Consider the following 15,348-nt stretch of genomic DNA (forward strand, 5'->3'; position numbering starts at 1 on the left):
TAGTGTGGGTAGTGGCTGCCTAGGGGAGGGAGTGGGTCTGGAGGGGCTGGAGGATAAGCAGGGTCTTTCACCTTTTGCTGTATGTTCTTGTGCAGTGCTTGCTTTGTCCATCCGAAGGGTGTGCTCACATGTTACTCATATCGCTGTTTTAAAAGTTCACAAAAAGAAAACTTCCAGTGAACTAAAAAGTGCTTGGTCTCCTAGGCCAGAGGCAGGGTAAGTGTTGGGAAAGGAGACAGGATGGTTGGGCAGGGGCTCTGCTGTGGGTCTGAATCCCCCGAAGCCCCACCACTCACACAGGCAACTAAGTTAGCATTTCTGTGCCTTGGTTTTCTAATCTGTGAAATGGGAGAATAGTAGTGCCTGTGCAGGTTCGTGGTAGTGAGTAAGTCGGTGTGTAAAGGGCTCAGGACTGTTCCGGCACATGAAACAAAAACTGAGCACAGCTCCCCCATCAGGAGGGAGGGGCTGTCAGCAAGCAGGTCCTGAAGAGAGGTTGGGGGACAGAACCGGGAATGCAGTTGTCTGAGTGAGCGGGGCAACGAGGGCGAGTACTGTGCCTAGGAATTCAGGTGCTTCTGTTCTGCCTTCTTGCATGTGTTTTGCAAATCTGCCAAGGGAGAACCCAGGTGTCTGAGTGTCTCTGACTAGCAGGGGACTCTAATAAATATAAACACACAGCGTAGGTTACAGTAATGCCAGATTAGTGCCATCGGTTTACATTTTAGGTGAGTAAACTCAGTCTTCCATAACTACCATTTTACAGATGTAATTGAAAATTTCTGGTAGCAAATGGAGTTCATGATTTTAAGGTATTTAAATATTGATTCTTACTGTTATTAAACATAGGAATATGGATCTCGTAACTAAGACAAACTGTACACTCTTGGGTCGTAAAGGAACTTCTCCCTCCAGCTTCTCGTGTGCGGTACTTGCTGATCACCACAGATCAGTTCTTCAGTCTTCCCGTACTTGGGATATGTCTGGGCTGATCAAGCATTTTGCTATCATGTGGCTTTTTAAAATGAAAACAGGTGCACTTTTTTGTTCTTTTTAACATCTGTATTGGAGTATAATTGCTTTACAATGGTGTGTTAGTTTCTGCTGTATAACAAAGTGAATCAGCTATACATATACATATATACCCATACCTCCTCCCTCTTGCGTCTCCTTCCCACCCTCCCTATCCCACCCCTCTAGGTGGACACAGAGCACCGAGCTGATCTCCCTGTGCTATGAGGCTGCTTCCCAAAAGCTATTTTACGTTTGGTAGTGTATATATGTCCCTGACACTCTCTCACTTCGTCCCAGCTTACCCTTCCCCCTCCCAGTGTCCTCAAGTCCATTCTCTACGTCTGCACCTTTATTCCTGTCCTTCTCCTAGGTTCTTCAGAACCTTTTTTTTTTTTTTAGATTCCATATATATGTGTTAGCATACGGTATTTGTTTTTCTCTTTCTGACTTACTTCACTCTATGACAGACTCTAGGTCCATCCACCTCACTACAAATAACTCAGTTTTGTTTCTTTTTATGGCTGAGTAATATTCCATTGTATATATGTGCCACATCTTCTCTATCCATTCATCTGTGGATGGACCCTTAGGTTGCTTCCACGTCCTGGCTATTGTAAATAGAGCTGCAGTGAACATTGGGGTACATGACTCTTTTTGAATTATGGTTTTCTCAGGGTATATGCCCGGTAGTGGGATTGCTGGGTCGTATGGTAGTTTTATTTTTAGTTATTTAAGGAATCTCCATACTGTTCTCCATAGTGGCTGTATCAATTTACATTCCCACCAGCAGTGTATGAGGATTCTCTTTTTTCCACACCCTCTCCAGCACTTATTGTTTGTAGACTTTTTTATGATGGCCATTCTGACTGGTGTAAGGTGATGCCTCATTGTAGTTTTGATTTGCATTTCTCTAATGATTAGTGATGTTGAGCATCCTCTCGTGTTTGTTGGCAATCTGTATATCTTCTTTGGAGAAATGTCTGTTTAGGTCTTCTGCCCATTTTTGGATTGGGTTGTTTGTTATTTTGATATTGAGCCGCATGAGCTGCTTGTAAATTTTGGAGATGAATCCTTTGTCAGTTGCTTCATTTGCAAAATATTCTCCCATTCTGAGGGTTGTCTTTTCATCTTGTTTATGTTTTCCTTTGCTGTGCAAAAGCTTTTAAGTTTCATTAGGTCCCATTTGTTTATTTTTGTTTTTATTTCCATTTCTCGAGGAGGTGGGTCAAAAAGGATCTTGCTGTGATTTATGTCATAGAGTGTTCTGCCTATGTTTCCCTCTGAGAGTTTTATAGTGTCTGGCCTTACATTTAGGTCTTTAATCCATTTTGAGTTTATTTTTGTGTATGGTGTTAGGGAGTGTTCTAATTTCATTCTTTTACACATAGCTGTCTAGTTTTCCCAGCACCACTTATTGAAGAGGCTGTCTTTTCTCCATTGTATATTCTTGCCTCCTTTATCAAAGATAAGGTGACCCTATGTGCATGGGTCTATCTCTGGGCTTTCTATCCTGTTCCATTAATGTATATTTCTGTTTTTATGCCAGTACCATACTGTCTTGATTACTGTAGCTTTGTAGTATAGTCTGAAGTCAGGGAGCCTGATTCCTCCGGGTCCGTTTTTCTTTCTCAAGATTGCTTGGGCTGTTCGGGGTCTTTTGTGTTTCCATACAAATTGTGAAATTTTTTGTTCTAGTTCTGTGAAAAATGCCATTGGGAGTTTGATAGGGATTGCATTAAATCTGTAGATTGCTTTGGGTAGTATAGTCATTTTCACAGTGTTGATTCTTCCAATCCAAGAACATGGTATCTCTCTCCATCTGTTTGTGTCATCTTTAATTTCTTTCATCAGTGTCTTGTAGTTTTCTGCATACTGGTCTTTTGTCTCCTTAGGTAGGTTTATTCCTAGGTATTTTATTCTCTTTGTTGCAATGGTAAATGGGACTGTTTCCTTAATTTCTCTTTCAGATTTTTCATCCGTAGTGTATAGGAATGCAAGAGATTTCTGTGCATTAATTTTGTATCCTGCAACTTTACCAAATTCATTGATTAGCTCTAGTAGTTTTCTGGTAGCATCTTTAGGATTCTCTATGTATAGTATCATGTCATCTGCAAACAGTGACAGCTTTACTTCTTCTTTCCCAATTTGGATTCCTTTTATTTCTTTTTCTTCTCTGATTGCTGTGGCTAAAACTTTCAAAATTAAGTAATAGTAGTGAGAGTAGACAACCTTGTTTTGTTCCTGATCTCAGAGGAAATGGTTTCAGCTTTTCACAGTTGAGAATGATGTTCGCTGTGGGTTTGTCATATATGGCCTTTACTATGTTGAGGTAAGTTCCCTCTGTGCCTACTTCCTGGAGGGTTTTTATCATAAACGGGTATTGAATTTTGTCGAAAGCTTCTTCATCTATTGAGATGATCATACGGTTTTCCTCCTTCAATTTGTTAATATGGTTTATCACATTGATTGCGTATATTGAAGAATCCTTGCTTTCCTGGGATAAACCCCACTTGATCATGGTGTATGATCCTTTTAACGTGCTCTTGGATTCTGTTTGCTAATATTTTGTTGCAGATTTTTGCATCTATGTTCGGTGATATTGGCCTGTGGTTTTTTTGTGACATCTTTGGTTTTGGTATCAGGGTGAGGGTGGCCTCATAAAATGAGTTTGGGAGTGTTCCTCCCTCTGCTATATTTTGGAAGAGTTTGAGAAGGATAGGTGTTAGCTCTTCTCTAAATGTTGGATAGAATTCGCCTGTGAAGCTATCTCGTCCTGGGCTTTTGCTTGTTGGAAGATTTTTAATCATAGTCTCTATTTCAGTGCTTGTGATTGGTCTGTTTATATTTTCTATTTCTTCCTGGTTCAGTCTTGGAAGGTTGTGCTTTTCTAAGAATTTGTCCATTTCTTCCAGGTTGTCCATTTTATTGGCACATAGTTGCTTATAGTAATCTCTCATGATCCTTTGCATTTCTGCAGTGTCAGTTGTTACTTCTCCTTTTTCATTTCTAATTCTATTGATTTGAGTCTTCTCTCTTTTTTTCTGGATGAGTCTGGCTAATGGTTTATCAATTTTGTTTATCTTCTCAAAGAACCAGCTTTTAGTTTTATTGATCTTTGCTATCATTTCCTTCATTTCTTTTTCATTTCTTTCTGATCTGATCTTTATGATTTCTTTCCTTCTGCTAACTTTGGGGGTTTTTTTGTTCTTCTTTCTCTAATTGCTTTACATGTAAGGTTAGGTTGTTTATTTGAGATGTAAGAGGTGCACTTTTAAATTTATTTATTTATTTATTTTTGGCTGTGTTGGATCTTCATTGCTGCGCGCGGGCTTTCTCTAGTTGTGGCAAGCGGGGGCTACTCTTCATTGTGGTGTGCGGGCTTCTCATTGCGGTGGCTTCTACAGCGTGGGCTTTAGGCACACGGGCTTCGGTAGTTGTGACTCACGGGCTCTAGAGCGCAGGCTCAGTAGTTGTGGCGCACGGGCTTAGTTGCTCTGTGGCATGTGGGATCTTCCCGGACCAGGGCTCGAACCCATGTTCCCTGCATTGGCAGGTGGATTCTTAACCACCGCGCCACCAGGGAAGTCCTAAAACAGGTGCACTTTTAAATTATATTACTTAGCTGGAGAATTCATTTGCTAGGGCTGTTATAACAAAGTACCTCAAACTGGGTGGCTGTAAACAATAGAAATTTATTCTCATAATTGTGGAGTTTGGAATTCTGAAATTAGGGTGTCAGTAGGGTTATTTCCTTCTGGGGGCTCTGATGGGGAATCTGTTCTGTGCCTCCCTCCGGCTTCTGGTGGTACCAGCAACCCTTGGCTTGCAGACCCATAGTCTCTTCCTAACTAACTACTTCTGCAAAGACGCTGTTTCCCAGTAAGGTCACATTCAAGGTTCAGAGGGTTAAGACGGGGACATGTCTTTTGGGGGGACACAGTTCAACCTACAGCAGTTACTTAGGCTTATGATTTCTGACTCTCATGTGGGGTCTTGACCGAGGACGAGGGTGAGGGAGCCCTGGCCACAGAGGGTTCCTGCAGGACTCCTCTGTCTTTCGTTTCAAAGTGTTGATTTGTTGGGATCTTTGGAAAAGAAAAAAGCCAGGAGATCAGTATCAATTCCAGTGTTTGGGGCTCATTTCCAGGTGGTTTCATGTGGGTCTTATTATTTGAGCGACTTTCCTTTTATATCCTTTTAGTACTACTCTTTTTGATTGTTACAGATGGAATAGTTTGATTTTCAGACTCTTCTTTATTTTTTTAATTGAGATATAATTGACATATAACATATGCTTCTTTTTTAAATACACCAGTTACTTGATTCAAATTAGATCTCTTTTTGCAAATTTTAACTTCTTTGTTTCCCCATTTATGGTTTTAGTTTCATTATAAACTTTGATGATACTTTAAGGCCGTATAGGAAACTTTTTTTTTTTTTTTTTGTGGTACGCGGGCCTCTCACTGTTGTGGCCTCTCCTGTTGCGGAGCACAGGCTCCGGACGGGCAGGCTCAGCGGCTGTGGCTCACGGGCCCAGCCGCTCCGCAGCATGTGGGATCTTCTTGGACCAGAGCACGAACCCGTGTCCCCTGCATCGGCAGGCGGACTCTCAACCACTGCGCCACCAGGGAAGCCCCAAACTTCTATTTATAGTCCATATTTTAGATCCTAAAACTACCTTAAGCATTTGTATGGAAAATTAGAGAAACAAATGTGATGTTTACCTAAACTGCACTCTCTCACTTTGCTTACATTGAAGAATCTTTAGCTTGCAGGGGTAAAATCCATGACCTTGGAAATGTTTTAATTTATTTGTTCCCTGATCTAGTCAGCAGACGTTTATTGCTGTACACTACTCCGGGGGTGGGGGCTCTGCATTGACCAAAAGAAAACCCTCCTGCCCTCCTGGAGGAGGCATGGACAGATAGTTAGATGGTACCTGCTATGGAGATGGGACCACCCTGGAGGACAGTGAGGGAGAGGGCCACGAGGCCATCTGCCAGAGGCAAGAAGGAGTCCAGGGCCCCGGAGGGAGTGGGCTGGGGTTTGGAGGGAGAGCAGGGCTGGATGCTGCGTGGAAGCAGGGAGAACAAGAGCAGAAGTGAGGCCGGGGCAACCTCAGAGCCCATGGACGGTGGCGAAGGCAGACCGTGGATGTGGTGAAGCTGTACTTTCCCCCAGCCATCAAGCACTTTATATGTGGTCTCTCATCCAAATAATTGCCGATTTTTACAAGTACTGAGCCTGTGCCCACACAGTGCATGTCTGGCCTGGAGGCCACACAGGCGGTCTAGCATTTCTGCTCACTCCTGTCATCGTCCTTCTTGGAGACGTGACTCTCCCTTCTTAGCCGTTTTCAAACCTGGGAAATCCAACCTTGTGGAGAGAGGAGTGGGTGTGAAAAGGAGTTGGTCGGTCTCTGGTGGACACATGTAAGGGGAGGGTAGGGGGACACAGGAGTGCCTTGGCGTCTCTACACTTCTCAGGAGCCCAGAAGTAGAAGGAGCAGACATTGGTGTCTCCTGGACAGAGAAAACAGGTGCTGAGAAGAGCACAGGGACGTGTGGCAGCCACACCTGCCTTCAGAGGCCTTCAGGGCCCAAAGGTGCAACCTTGGTGTGCATGCAGCACATTTACATGCATATCTGTGTTCAGACAGCTGACGTGCTTCTAACTAGACACAAACTGCCATTACAGGCCCACAGATGACAGCAACCAGCCCCCAGGCCGCGGCGTCCTCTCCATGCACGGGCTGACCTATGGGGTCATCCGGGTGGACTCGGAGGAAAAGCTGTCTGTACTCACCGTGCAGGACGTCGGCCTCGTGATGCCTGGAGGTGAGTGCGGGTACAGGCGCAGAGTCAAAGCCCAGCCAGGGACCAGCTGCCAGTGCTGCCCTGGCTGGCATCCCTGTCCCTGGCTGTGAGCATGCCCACCTCGGCCTGACCTCCAGTCTGGTCCCGTGTTCGCCAAGCTTCAGCCCAGGAGGTGCGGTAACACGGCCTCTCCTGATAAAAGAAAACCCAAAATGTTCATGAAGCTGAGGAAAGGCCTCTATGTCACATGCGCCCTGGGACCCCAGGAGGCACCCGGGGCTGCTCTGCACCCCTAGCGGCACCTGGGCAACTTCTCCCCGTACAAAGGTCAGCTTCCTGCTGGTTGTCCTGGTGCACTGGGGGCCAAACCCTTATGGAAGCTTGCCTGCAGCACAAGAGCCCTTGTTTAAGTCACAGAAATCATTTCCGCGTTGCATACAGACAAGCTCCCAGCAGAAGGACCTGCCTTGATGAAGCCCTCTTGCCTCTCCACCCCTGCCCTGTGCTGGGACACCTCCTGAGGCCTCACAGGGGCCCCAGGGAGTGCAGCAGGAACGGCTCTGCTGGCAGGAGGGAGCCCCGGTCTGATTTCTAGGGCTCCCTCCCTGGCCCTGCATCTCCACACTCTTCACATGGCGTCCCCGGGGAGTGGGCCCCCTTTCCTGGGGCAGTTCCTCCAGAGTCTGGACCTTCTCCTGATGAGCCTCCATGCACACGGGTGTTGTCTCGCCTCATCAGGGGCGGTCACATCCACATACAACCTAACCCCAAAGCCAGGCACATGCTCAGCTCAGCTGCAGCTTCAGCCAGGCCTCCTGGCTGCATTCCTTTCTTGCTTTTTCAAATAAATAAATTCCCCATGGTTCCAACCGCAAAAGATGAGAAAACTGTACAGTGAAAAGCCTCCTTTCCAGGCATTGGAGGCAACCACAGTGGGACATGCAGGCAACACACACACACACACACACACACAGGCATAATTCTTTTTCCTGTTTTTTTAAAATTTCACGTAACAATAGAGCCCTTTGTGCCTGCTCGTATCTTGAATCTTGAAGCTCGTTTGTTAGCAGCACGTGAAGAGCTCACACATTCCCTTCCAGGCTGAGGAGCGTTATGGTGTTTGAACACATAATAGTTTATCCAAACCCTTCCCATTGGGCGATTTTCCACTTTTTGCCCCTGCAGTGTGGTTGATACAGTAACTCCTCTGTGCTCCAGCCTGCAGAGGTGTGAGGAAGAGCTAACAGGGAGAGTTCTAGAAATGCGCAGTGTGAAGGGCACACACCCAAGTAACTGATGAGGCTGTCCTTCAGAAGGGTCATAAGGACTGATATTCCTGCTGCTAGCGGGGGACACCCCTCTTTCTCCACTCCCTCATGCCCAGTGTATTTTCAGACTTTCTAATTTTTACCAGTTTGAGGGGTAAAGAATACTTTGGTGTCATTTTAATTTGAACTTTTCTTACCATGAGTGAGCTGAACATCTTCCCGCGTTTTGAGTGGCTCTGTTTTTAGACACAGCACTTCCTGTCACCTAACACCAACCTGGGGGTGAGTGGCAGCCTTATGACTCTTTCTGCCCAGCTCAGCTGTCATTCGGTGCACCCACCACCTCCCTGAAACACCAGCTTCAGCCCTGATCGCTGGCTCTCTGCAAACAGGAAAATTAGCATCCACCAGCCTTCCCTGAAGGGCACACCTTGACGGGGAATCTGAGGTCAAAGATTGAGATTCCCGTGGGACGGGGGAGGCGTTCTGTTTAGAAAAGCCTGAGAGGCTGTTGAGCAAGTGTCTCACGCTCTTTGGTTTCAGGGCTCAGGCTGCATCTTGGAGACTGTGTGGGCTGGCCGATGACACTCAGCATGCGGCAGTGACACTTAGGCTTGTTCTAAGTGTCGTCCTCATGTCTGGATGGCAGAAACGGTTACTCCCTTTAAATGCCATTTACACACTAAAATTAAAGCAATTGGAATTATTTGCTGATGTCACAACTATAAAATGTGAGGTTTTGGTGCAACATGGAAACTCACTTGCCTCGGGGACTGTGAGGACCTGCTCGCTTTCACCTGTGGTTTTGCTGCAGACGCTGCTTCCGCTCGTTTGTGTTCTTTTTCATATTCATTCATTTCTTCTCTCTGACTCCCTCCCTCCCTCCCTCCCTCCCTCTCTAATGTCACTGTGCTTCGTTTTGCGTTCAGCCATCATGTGTTCGGTGAAGCCGGACGGGGTTCCCCAGCTGTGCAGGACGGACGAAGTCGGGGAGCTCTGCATGTGCGCAGTTGCCACGGGCACATCCTACTATGGCCTCTCGGGTATGACCAAGAACACCTTCGAGGTAGGTGGGAGGTGAGCCCCGTCAGACAGCCATTGTCAGGTGCGTGGAATAGACGTGAAAGAGAAGATGGTAATTTCTCAATAGAACGTATTCATAGTAATTAAAATGGTTGCACTTTCTCCTGACGTTTTTTTAATAGTTTTCAATAAATTTGGCTTAGCAGCATTGTTTTCACCTCATAACCAGAGTTGAGAAAGAGCAAGTACAGTTTTTTTAAAGGGGGCCTTTTTTTTCATTGCCGTTCTCACCCGTTTAGGAAGAGCAGCAGCTGACAGGTGGGGGCTGGAGAGTGTGCACGGCCGTGCTGGGGGAGGGAGCAGTGGCCCCCTTGGGGCCTGTCAGCCTCGGCCAGACATGCACACTGCACATCTACCTCTACCACACGAGTGTGTGTCCGTGCCGTGTGCACACGGGTGTGGCATGCAGTTAGCACACACGTGGACACGCTGCCCAGTAAACCCAGCATTCTCAGAATTCGTATCATTTCACCAAGTGTGCCTGACCTTAGAAGGAACACACTTTGACTAAGTTGTATGTCAGCAAATATGAGTTGTTTGGGGATAAATTTATTAACATGTAGAACTTCAGATGTGAACACATGTGATGTGGTGCCTTGTACAGGCAGCTTTGCTGAATGTAGATTCAGGTTTCTAAGTGCCCCTGAAACTGAGCCAAACACAGTCTAAATAAAACTTACCTCCTTTTCTTTCCGACTTATCTGTCGGGTGGGTTGAGGAAACTAGGGGTCGAGTTTGGACTCGTGGTGGGGCTTGCTTCCTCTGTATTTTTCTTTTGAGTGTATTTCCAATAAGGAAAAATAGCATTTTAATGAACAGGGATTACTTTACAACTAACAGCTGTTATTTAAAATGCACCTTGCTTCTCCACTTACCATTTTTATGCTGTGGTTTTATAAGCAGAAGGATGAATTAGTGTTTGTGAGACTGTGGCAGGCCTCTTCAGAGGCCCCTGCGCATGGGCCAGTGGGACAAGCTGTGAGAGCTGGGGAGGGAGGGGAGGTGCCCGCAGGCTGGCGCTCACAGCAGCTATGCGGACCTGGGCTTCTCCAGCCAGGGTCAGGTGAGGAGACGCAGCTGGGGGGAAGCAGGACCAGTGGGCTCCAAGGAGGAGGGTGGAGGCCGGGCCCTGCTGGGCACTCAGAACTCCTTGTCCCCAGGTGTTCCCGGTGACAAGCTCGGGGGCCCCTGTCAGCGAGTACCCCTTCGTGAGGACGGGCCTGCTGGGCTTCGTCGGCCCTGGGGGCCTCGTGTTCGTGGTGGGCAAGATGGACGGGCTCATGGTGGTCAGTGGGCGCAGACACAACGCCGATGACATCGTGGCCACAGCACTGGCCGTGGAGCCCATGAAGTTCGTGTACAGGGGAAGGTGAGCGCCCTCTGTGGTTGGCACAGTTCTCCGCAGACTACACTTTCTGTGTAAAACTGCAAAAAATTGCTTAAACTAACGGGACTTGGTGTCCTCCTCTGTAAAATGAAGCCACTGGACTCTGTTACTTCTGAGATTCCATGCAGTTCTGAATGTCCTATTTTATGAAACTTTTCTGAGCCCCATAAATATACTTTCACTAAATTCTCTTCCAAGTTAAATAAGAATGTCCATTTGAAAATCTTACTTTTAATAAGTAACTACACAGAGAAAAGAGCCAAGCATTTATCTTGCTGCAGCTCATTCACCCAGAGGTAACAGTTGAGCCACAAACTGCCTGGAAACTGGCTCCCATGGGTTTCTTCCCAGTGGTGCCCCCAACCCCAGCTTGGCACAAAACTGACACTGGATCGCTGACCACGGCTCCTGAGGTTTTGGTGATTTGGAGGAAGTCAGCTGCTTTGGATCTCACCCTGAGTTGCCGAGCTAGTGGGAGCAGGAGGAAGCCGAGCTTGGGGTTGGGGGTAGCCAAGCCACCTTCGTGCACAGAGCACCCTGGAGGGCCATTCGCCACATTTTGTGCTTCCCGTGAGAGGCAGACGCAGCTAGCAGAAAACCATTAGCTCCCAAATGGCAAATTTCTGCTGATTGGGAGAATATAGCTTCACAGGTGCAAACTTAAGATGCAAGTAGCACGGCTCAGTAAATTTCAGCAGTTCTGATACCTGCGCTTGACTCCTCTGTCCCGAGGCATGAGGCCCATCACCCAAAGCCACGGGCTACCTCCACAGGAAGTGTGGTGGTTCTGCCCTCTGGCTTTGCCAGGCTTCTCCCCCAAAGCCGCACTTCAGTGGGTGAGCACCTGGGAGTTGGAAGCTGCAATTTCCCTTCAAGGTGGTAGTTGGCACTGGGAACCCCTGAGCTCTGCAGTCGTAACAGCTGCGAAGCACTTTATGGCAGGGCCAATCCCTTCGTGAGCCTCTCCAGCACGTGATCACCATGATTTCCTGTCTGTCCCCACAGAATAGCCGTGTTTTCGGTGACCGTCCTGCACGACGAGAGGATCGTGATCGTGGCTGAGCAGAGGCCGGACTCCACGGAGGAGGACAGCTTCCAGTGGATGAGCAGGGTGCTGCAGGTAGCTCGCTCCTGCCCCGAGCCCCTCTCCTGGGCTCACATCAGCTTCCCTGCACCATTGTGCTCTCTGATCATCCCTCCTTTTGACCAGAGATTGCATCAGCCATGAAACTTACAGTTGCCTTCTAGGGAAGGAGCTAAACAGACCAGGCTTAGGGTTCAGAGGTTTGCAGAACTGGCTCCGCTCGCTTGTGGAGGTCGCAGCAGGACCTTTTGGTTATGACCTTGAGAGCATGCTTTCTTTTCTCCCAGTGTGTGTTCTTGTGTGTGTGGTGTCCCACAAGTGCTATGAAAACTGTATTCTGCTCAGTTTGGCGAACCTGCCCTCCTCTGACCTCAGCGTCTCCATGCCAGGAGCATCATGGGTGCTGCACCTGCTTCTATGTGTTGTGATTTGCACAGTCTGAGTATTTGCTCCATGCCTGTTCACGATACCTATTTTAACATGGTTCCCTCTCTCACGACCTTCCAGGCAATCGACAGTATACATCAAGTTGGGGTTTATTGTCTGGCATTGGTTCCAGCAAACACCCTCCCCAAAACCCCACTTGGTGGCATCCATTTGTCAGAAACGAAGCAGCTTTTCCTGGAGGGCTCACTTCACCCCTGCAATGTCCTGATGTGCCCCCACACGTGCGTCACAAACCTGCCCAAGCCTCGGCAGAAGCAACCAGGTACATCTGGAGGGCCGTGCAGGCCCGGGGTGGCCCTGGAGCTGGGTGGGGGCCACGCTGACCACGGTTCTCAGCCTCCCTCCCCTCCCGTCTCCCATCACACACTCCCAGGCAAGTCAGCCTCCCCCTAAGCCGTGTCTTTCTACCAAGCATGGGATAGAATGCAGCAGAGTCCAGGCAGCAGGGGGTGTAGACCACTTGGATGGAGAGGTGTTGGCGGTGCCTGAGCCTAGCCTTCTTGGCGGTTGTCAAACCTCCTGGGTGGCCTTTAACAGAGAACCTCTCAGGGTCACGGCTTCCTGTTGCACAAATTAGAATAAGGCTTCCATACCTGTTTCATGAGTCACAACAGCTGGAAGCCTGTGAGGAATCGTACAGATCTACTCGTGACGTTGTCATGATGGTAAACCTTTGTCTGCTGCTTTGCAATTTGGGGAACACGTAATTATCTACTATCTGACTTGATCCTCCTAGCAGCTAATTGATCATACTCTTTAAGGCTGCACGCAGTTACCAGTGAAAACAAATTCATTGCAAGAATATGGTGGTGAGGAATCAACTCTTCTGCCAGTGTAGTGATGGAAGGTCCCCAGGCCACCAGGCTTGATGTGCAGACAGACCTCGGAGACAGCCAGGATGAGCTCGGGCTGGGCTATTAGGACAACCACCAACAGTGCCTGGCACAGTCAGGCTGCTTGTCCACACGTTACATGTATTAACTCATTTCATCCTCATGGATTTCGTCCTCTTATCTCCATTTTACAAGGAAATGAGGAAATTGTACCACAGAGGGGTTCAGGAACTGCCTAAGGCTGTGGGTCCAGAGTGTAGGAGAGACAGACCCAGCCCTGACAATTTTTCACTCCACCAATGAAGAGTAGCAGCAGGGGCAGAGTTCCTGGCGAGTCAGCTAGTGGTGGCTGGTGGGCACTGGGCGCAGCACAGTTGGCAGTAGATATAGGAACCAGCCCGCCCCCAGGCCACCCCCAGAAGTGAGCTTGATGAGATGGGGGTGAGCGGTCTCTCCAGATTCAGGTGAGGACGCTGATACTGCAGGAGGAAAGCAGGTCCCAGGCTCGCCGACTTTGCCCCTCTATGCAAGCAGCAGCACCGGGATTGCCACAGCGTGGCTCGTGCCATGTTCTTATGGAATCGACAGGAGTGTCTCGGCTCCCCGGGGTGTCCTCACTCACTGTCCCAACCTCCTTCTCCCACCTTTAACCTTGGTCCATCATCAGATGCCTCGACCCGGTGGCCAGTGGGCCCAGGTGTTTCAGACGCAGTTTGTGACAGCAGAATTTAGGACAGACATTTATGATGAGGGATCATTGACAGATGCATGACCGTTGCAGGGCTGCAGGGCTCAGACACCTGTCAGACATCTAGGAACCCATGACAGGGACGCGTGGCCCAGTGAACAGGCTCTGAGAGCCAAGTTGGGCGCCTTCCTCCTCAGGGCGCACATGGTGGGTACCAGGATCTGCACTGCTCTTACATGCAGCACAGAAAATGCAGCTTCGTGTGATTGGCAATTGTAAGGAAAGGATTCTCTAATGGTACCTGGTTATCTCATCCATTCTTTTTAAATATTGGAGGTTATATAACTCTGTCTTCAAAAAACTGTTGTTTGTTTGTTTGTTTGTTTTTTAACAAATACTAAATGAATAGATGTCAGCAGCTCCCTAACTGGAGAACAAAGGCAGCGGCCTGGGAGAACACTTACGGGAATTTGGTGAAAGCATTATTTCTGTGTACCCTTACTTGAGGCTTGTTCATATTTGCTGTCATTTTCATGGTAGTGACTTACTTGAAATCCTGTTCTAATTATTTTTCAAAGCTACGTCTTTGAAAGGATTTCCCCAGAGTAAGCTTCTTCCCAAAGTGAGAAGTCATGTTCTCAGGAACTTCACTTGTGTTTTCCTCACGTGTGTGCCGCTGCTTCTTTGCAGAGATCGGCCCTGCCTCTGTGATGGTGGGGAACCTGGTGTCTGGGAAGAGGATCGCACAGGCCAGTGGCAGAGACCTGGGCCAGATAGAAGACAACGACCAGGCCCGGAAGGTGAGAGCAGAGGGTCAGACATCTGCCTGGGCTCCTCTCCACTCCTGCCCAGATGCTGTATCACAGGCATCACCAACTCTCACTTGCCCTCTCTGGCAGCCCAGTATCTACCATTGATGACCTTTCTTCCTACCTGCCCTCTTGGTCCTGCAAGAGATGTCTGTGTAATTTTATAAGGAAAACGTGTTTGCTGAGGATGCAGTGTTGTAGGACTACGTGGGTAGGTGATGCAGTCCCATGACTAGTAGGCCTGAGGCCAGTGTCTGCAATCCCTGTCGTGTCCTAGCATCCCCTAAGCACTTGTTCTGGTTCTCCCTCCAGCCCTGATTTGACACTCACACTGCCTCACAGCCACCTTACAGTGAGGCTTCAGTCCTTTGATTGTTGGAATTCAAGAAAACGTCAATGCAAAACCCAGGTTTGGGAACCAGACATTCTTAAAGCAGCCTTGGGAGCTGTAGGAGGAATCCTTGGGCCCCACTCCACTTAAACATCAGACACACAGTTTGTCACGCATAGCTACAAGTCCCCATTAGAACATTCAGCCTTGAGAACTCTCATGATTCACCAAAAGGTGGTCCCACTATAAATGGGCTCCCAGGAAATGTGACAAAATCAACCATTTAAGATATTGCCAATTTGGTAACATGTAATAACACATTCACTGAAAGCACTTGATCACCATGTTCCCCCCCTCACAGTACATTTCCATCATAAAATGGATTAAGGTGAAGATGTGGGCATTTCCTGTATCCTGACACTAGTGCTGTGTCCTGACATTAAACAGGGCCGTCCTTGTTACTACAGACTGAGTCAGTGGGTATGTGTCACCTGTGTGATCTGCAGAGCTATTGAATGACTTCAGGGATGGCCATTGTAAATGCAACAAATTTAAGAGAGCCTGTTTTTGAAACAGGGTAGCTCTGAT

General features: G+C 48.0%; 1 protein-coding gene across 4 annotated transcripts in view; it reads left to right on the forward strand.

The window, feature by feature from the left end:
• DIP2C (disco interacting protein 2 homolog C) overlaps positions 1-15,348 on the forward strand; it is a 359,289-nt gene that overhangs the window by 276,460 nt on the left and 67,481 nt on the right. For 2 of the 4 annotated variants that reach the window (XM_081228458.1, XM_081228460.1), the window contains 6 exons: positions 6,712-6,851; positions 9,028-9,164; positions 10,342-10,550; positions 11,574-11,691; positions 12,160-12,361; positions 14,311-14,420. In XM_081228458.1, coding sequence (XP_081084584.1) covers positions 6,712-6,851; positions 9,028-9,164; positions 10,342-10,550; positions 11,574-11,691; positions 12,160-12,361; positions 14,311-14,420 — 916 coding nt within the window. The remainder of the gene's footprint in view (positions 1-6,711; positions 6,852-9,027; positions 9,165-10,341; positions 10,551-11,573; positions 11,692-12,159; positions 12,362-14,310; positions 14,421-15,348) is intronic. The other 2 variants (XM_081228459.1, XM_081228461.1) reach the window with 1 other exon arrangement.

Source organism: Mesoplodon bidens, assembly GCF_964165515.1.
Source record: "Mesoplodon bidens genome assembly, chromosome: 3".
NCBI lineage: Eukaryota > Metazoa > Chordata > Mammalia > Artiodactyla > Ziphiidae > Mesoplodon > Mesoplodon bidens.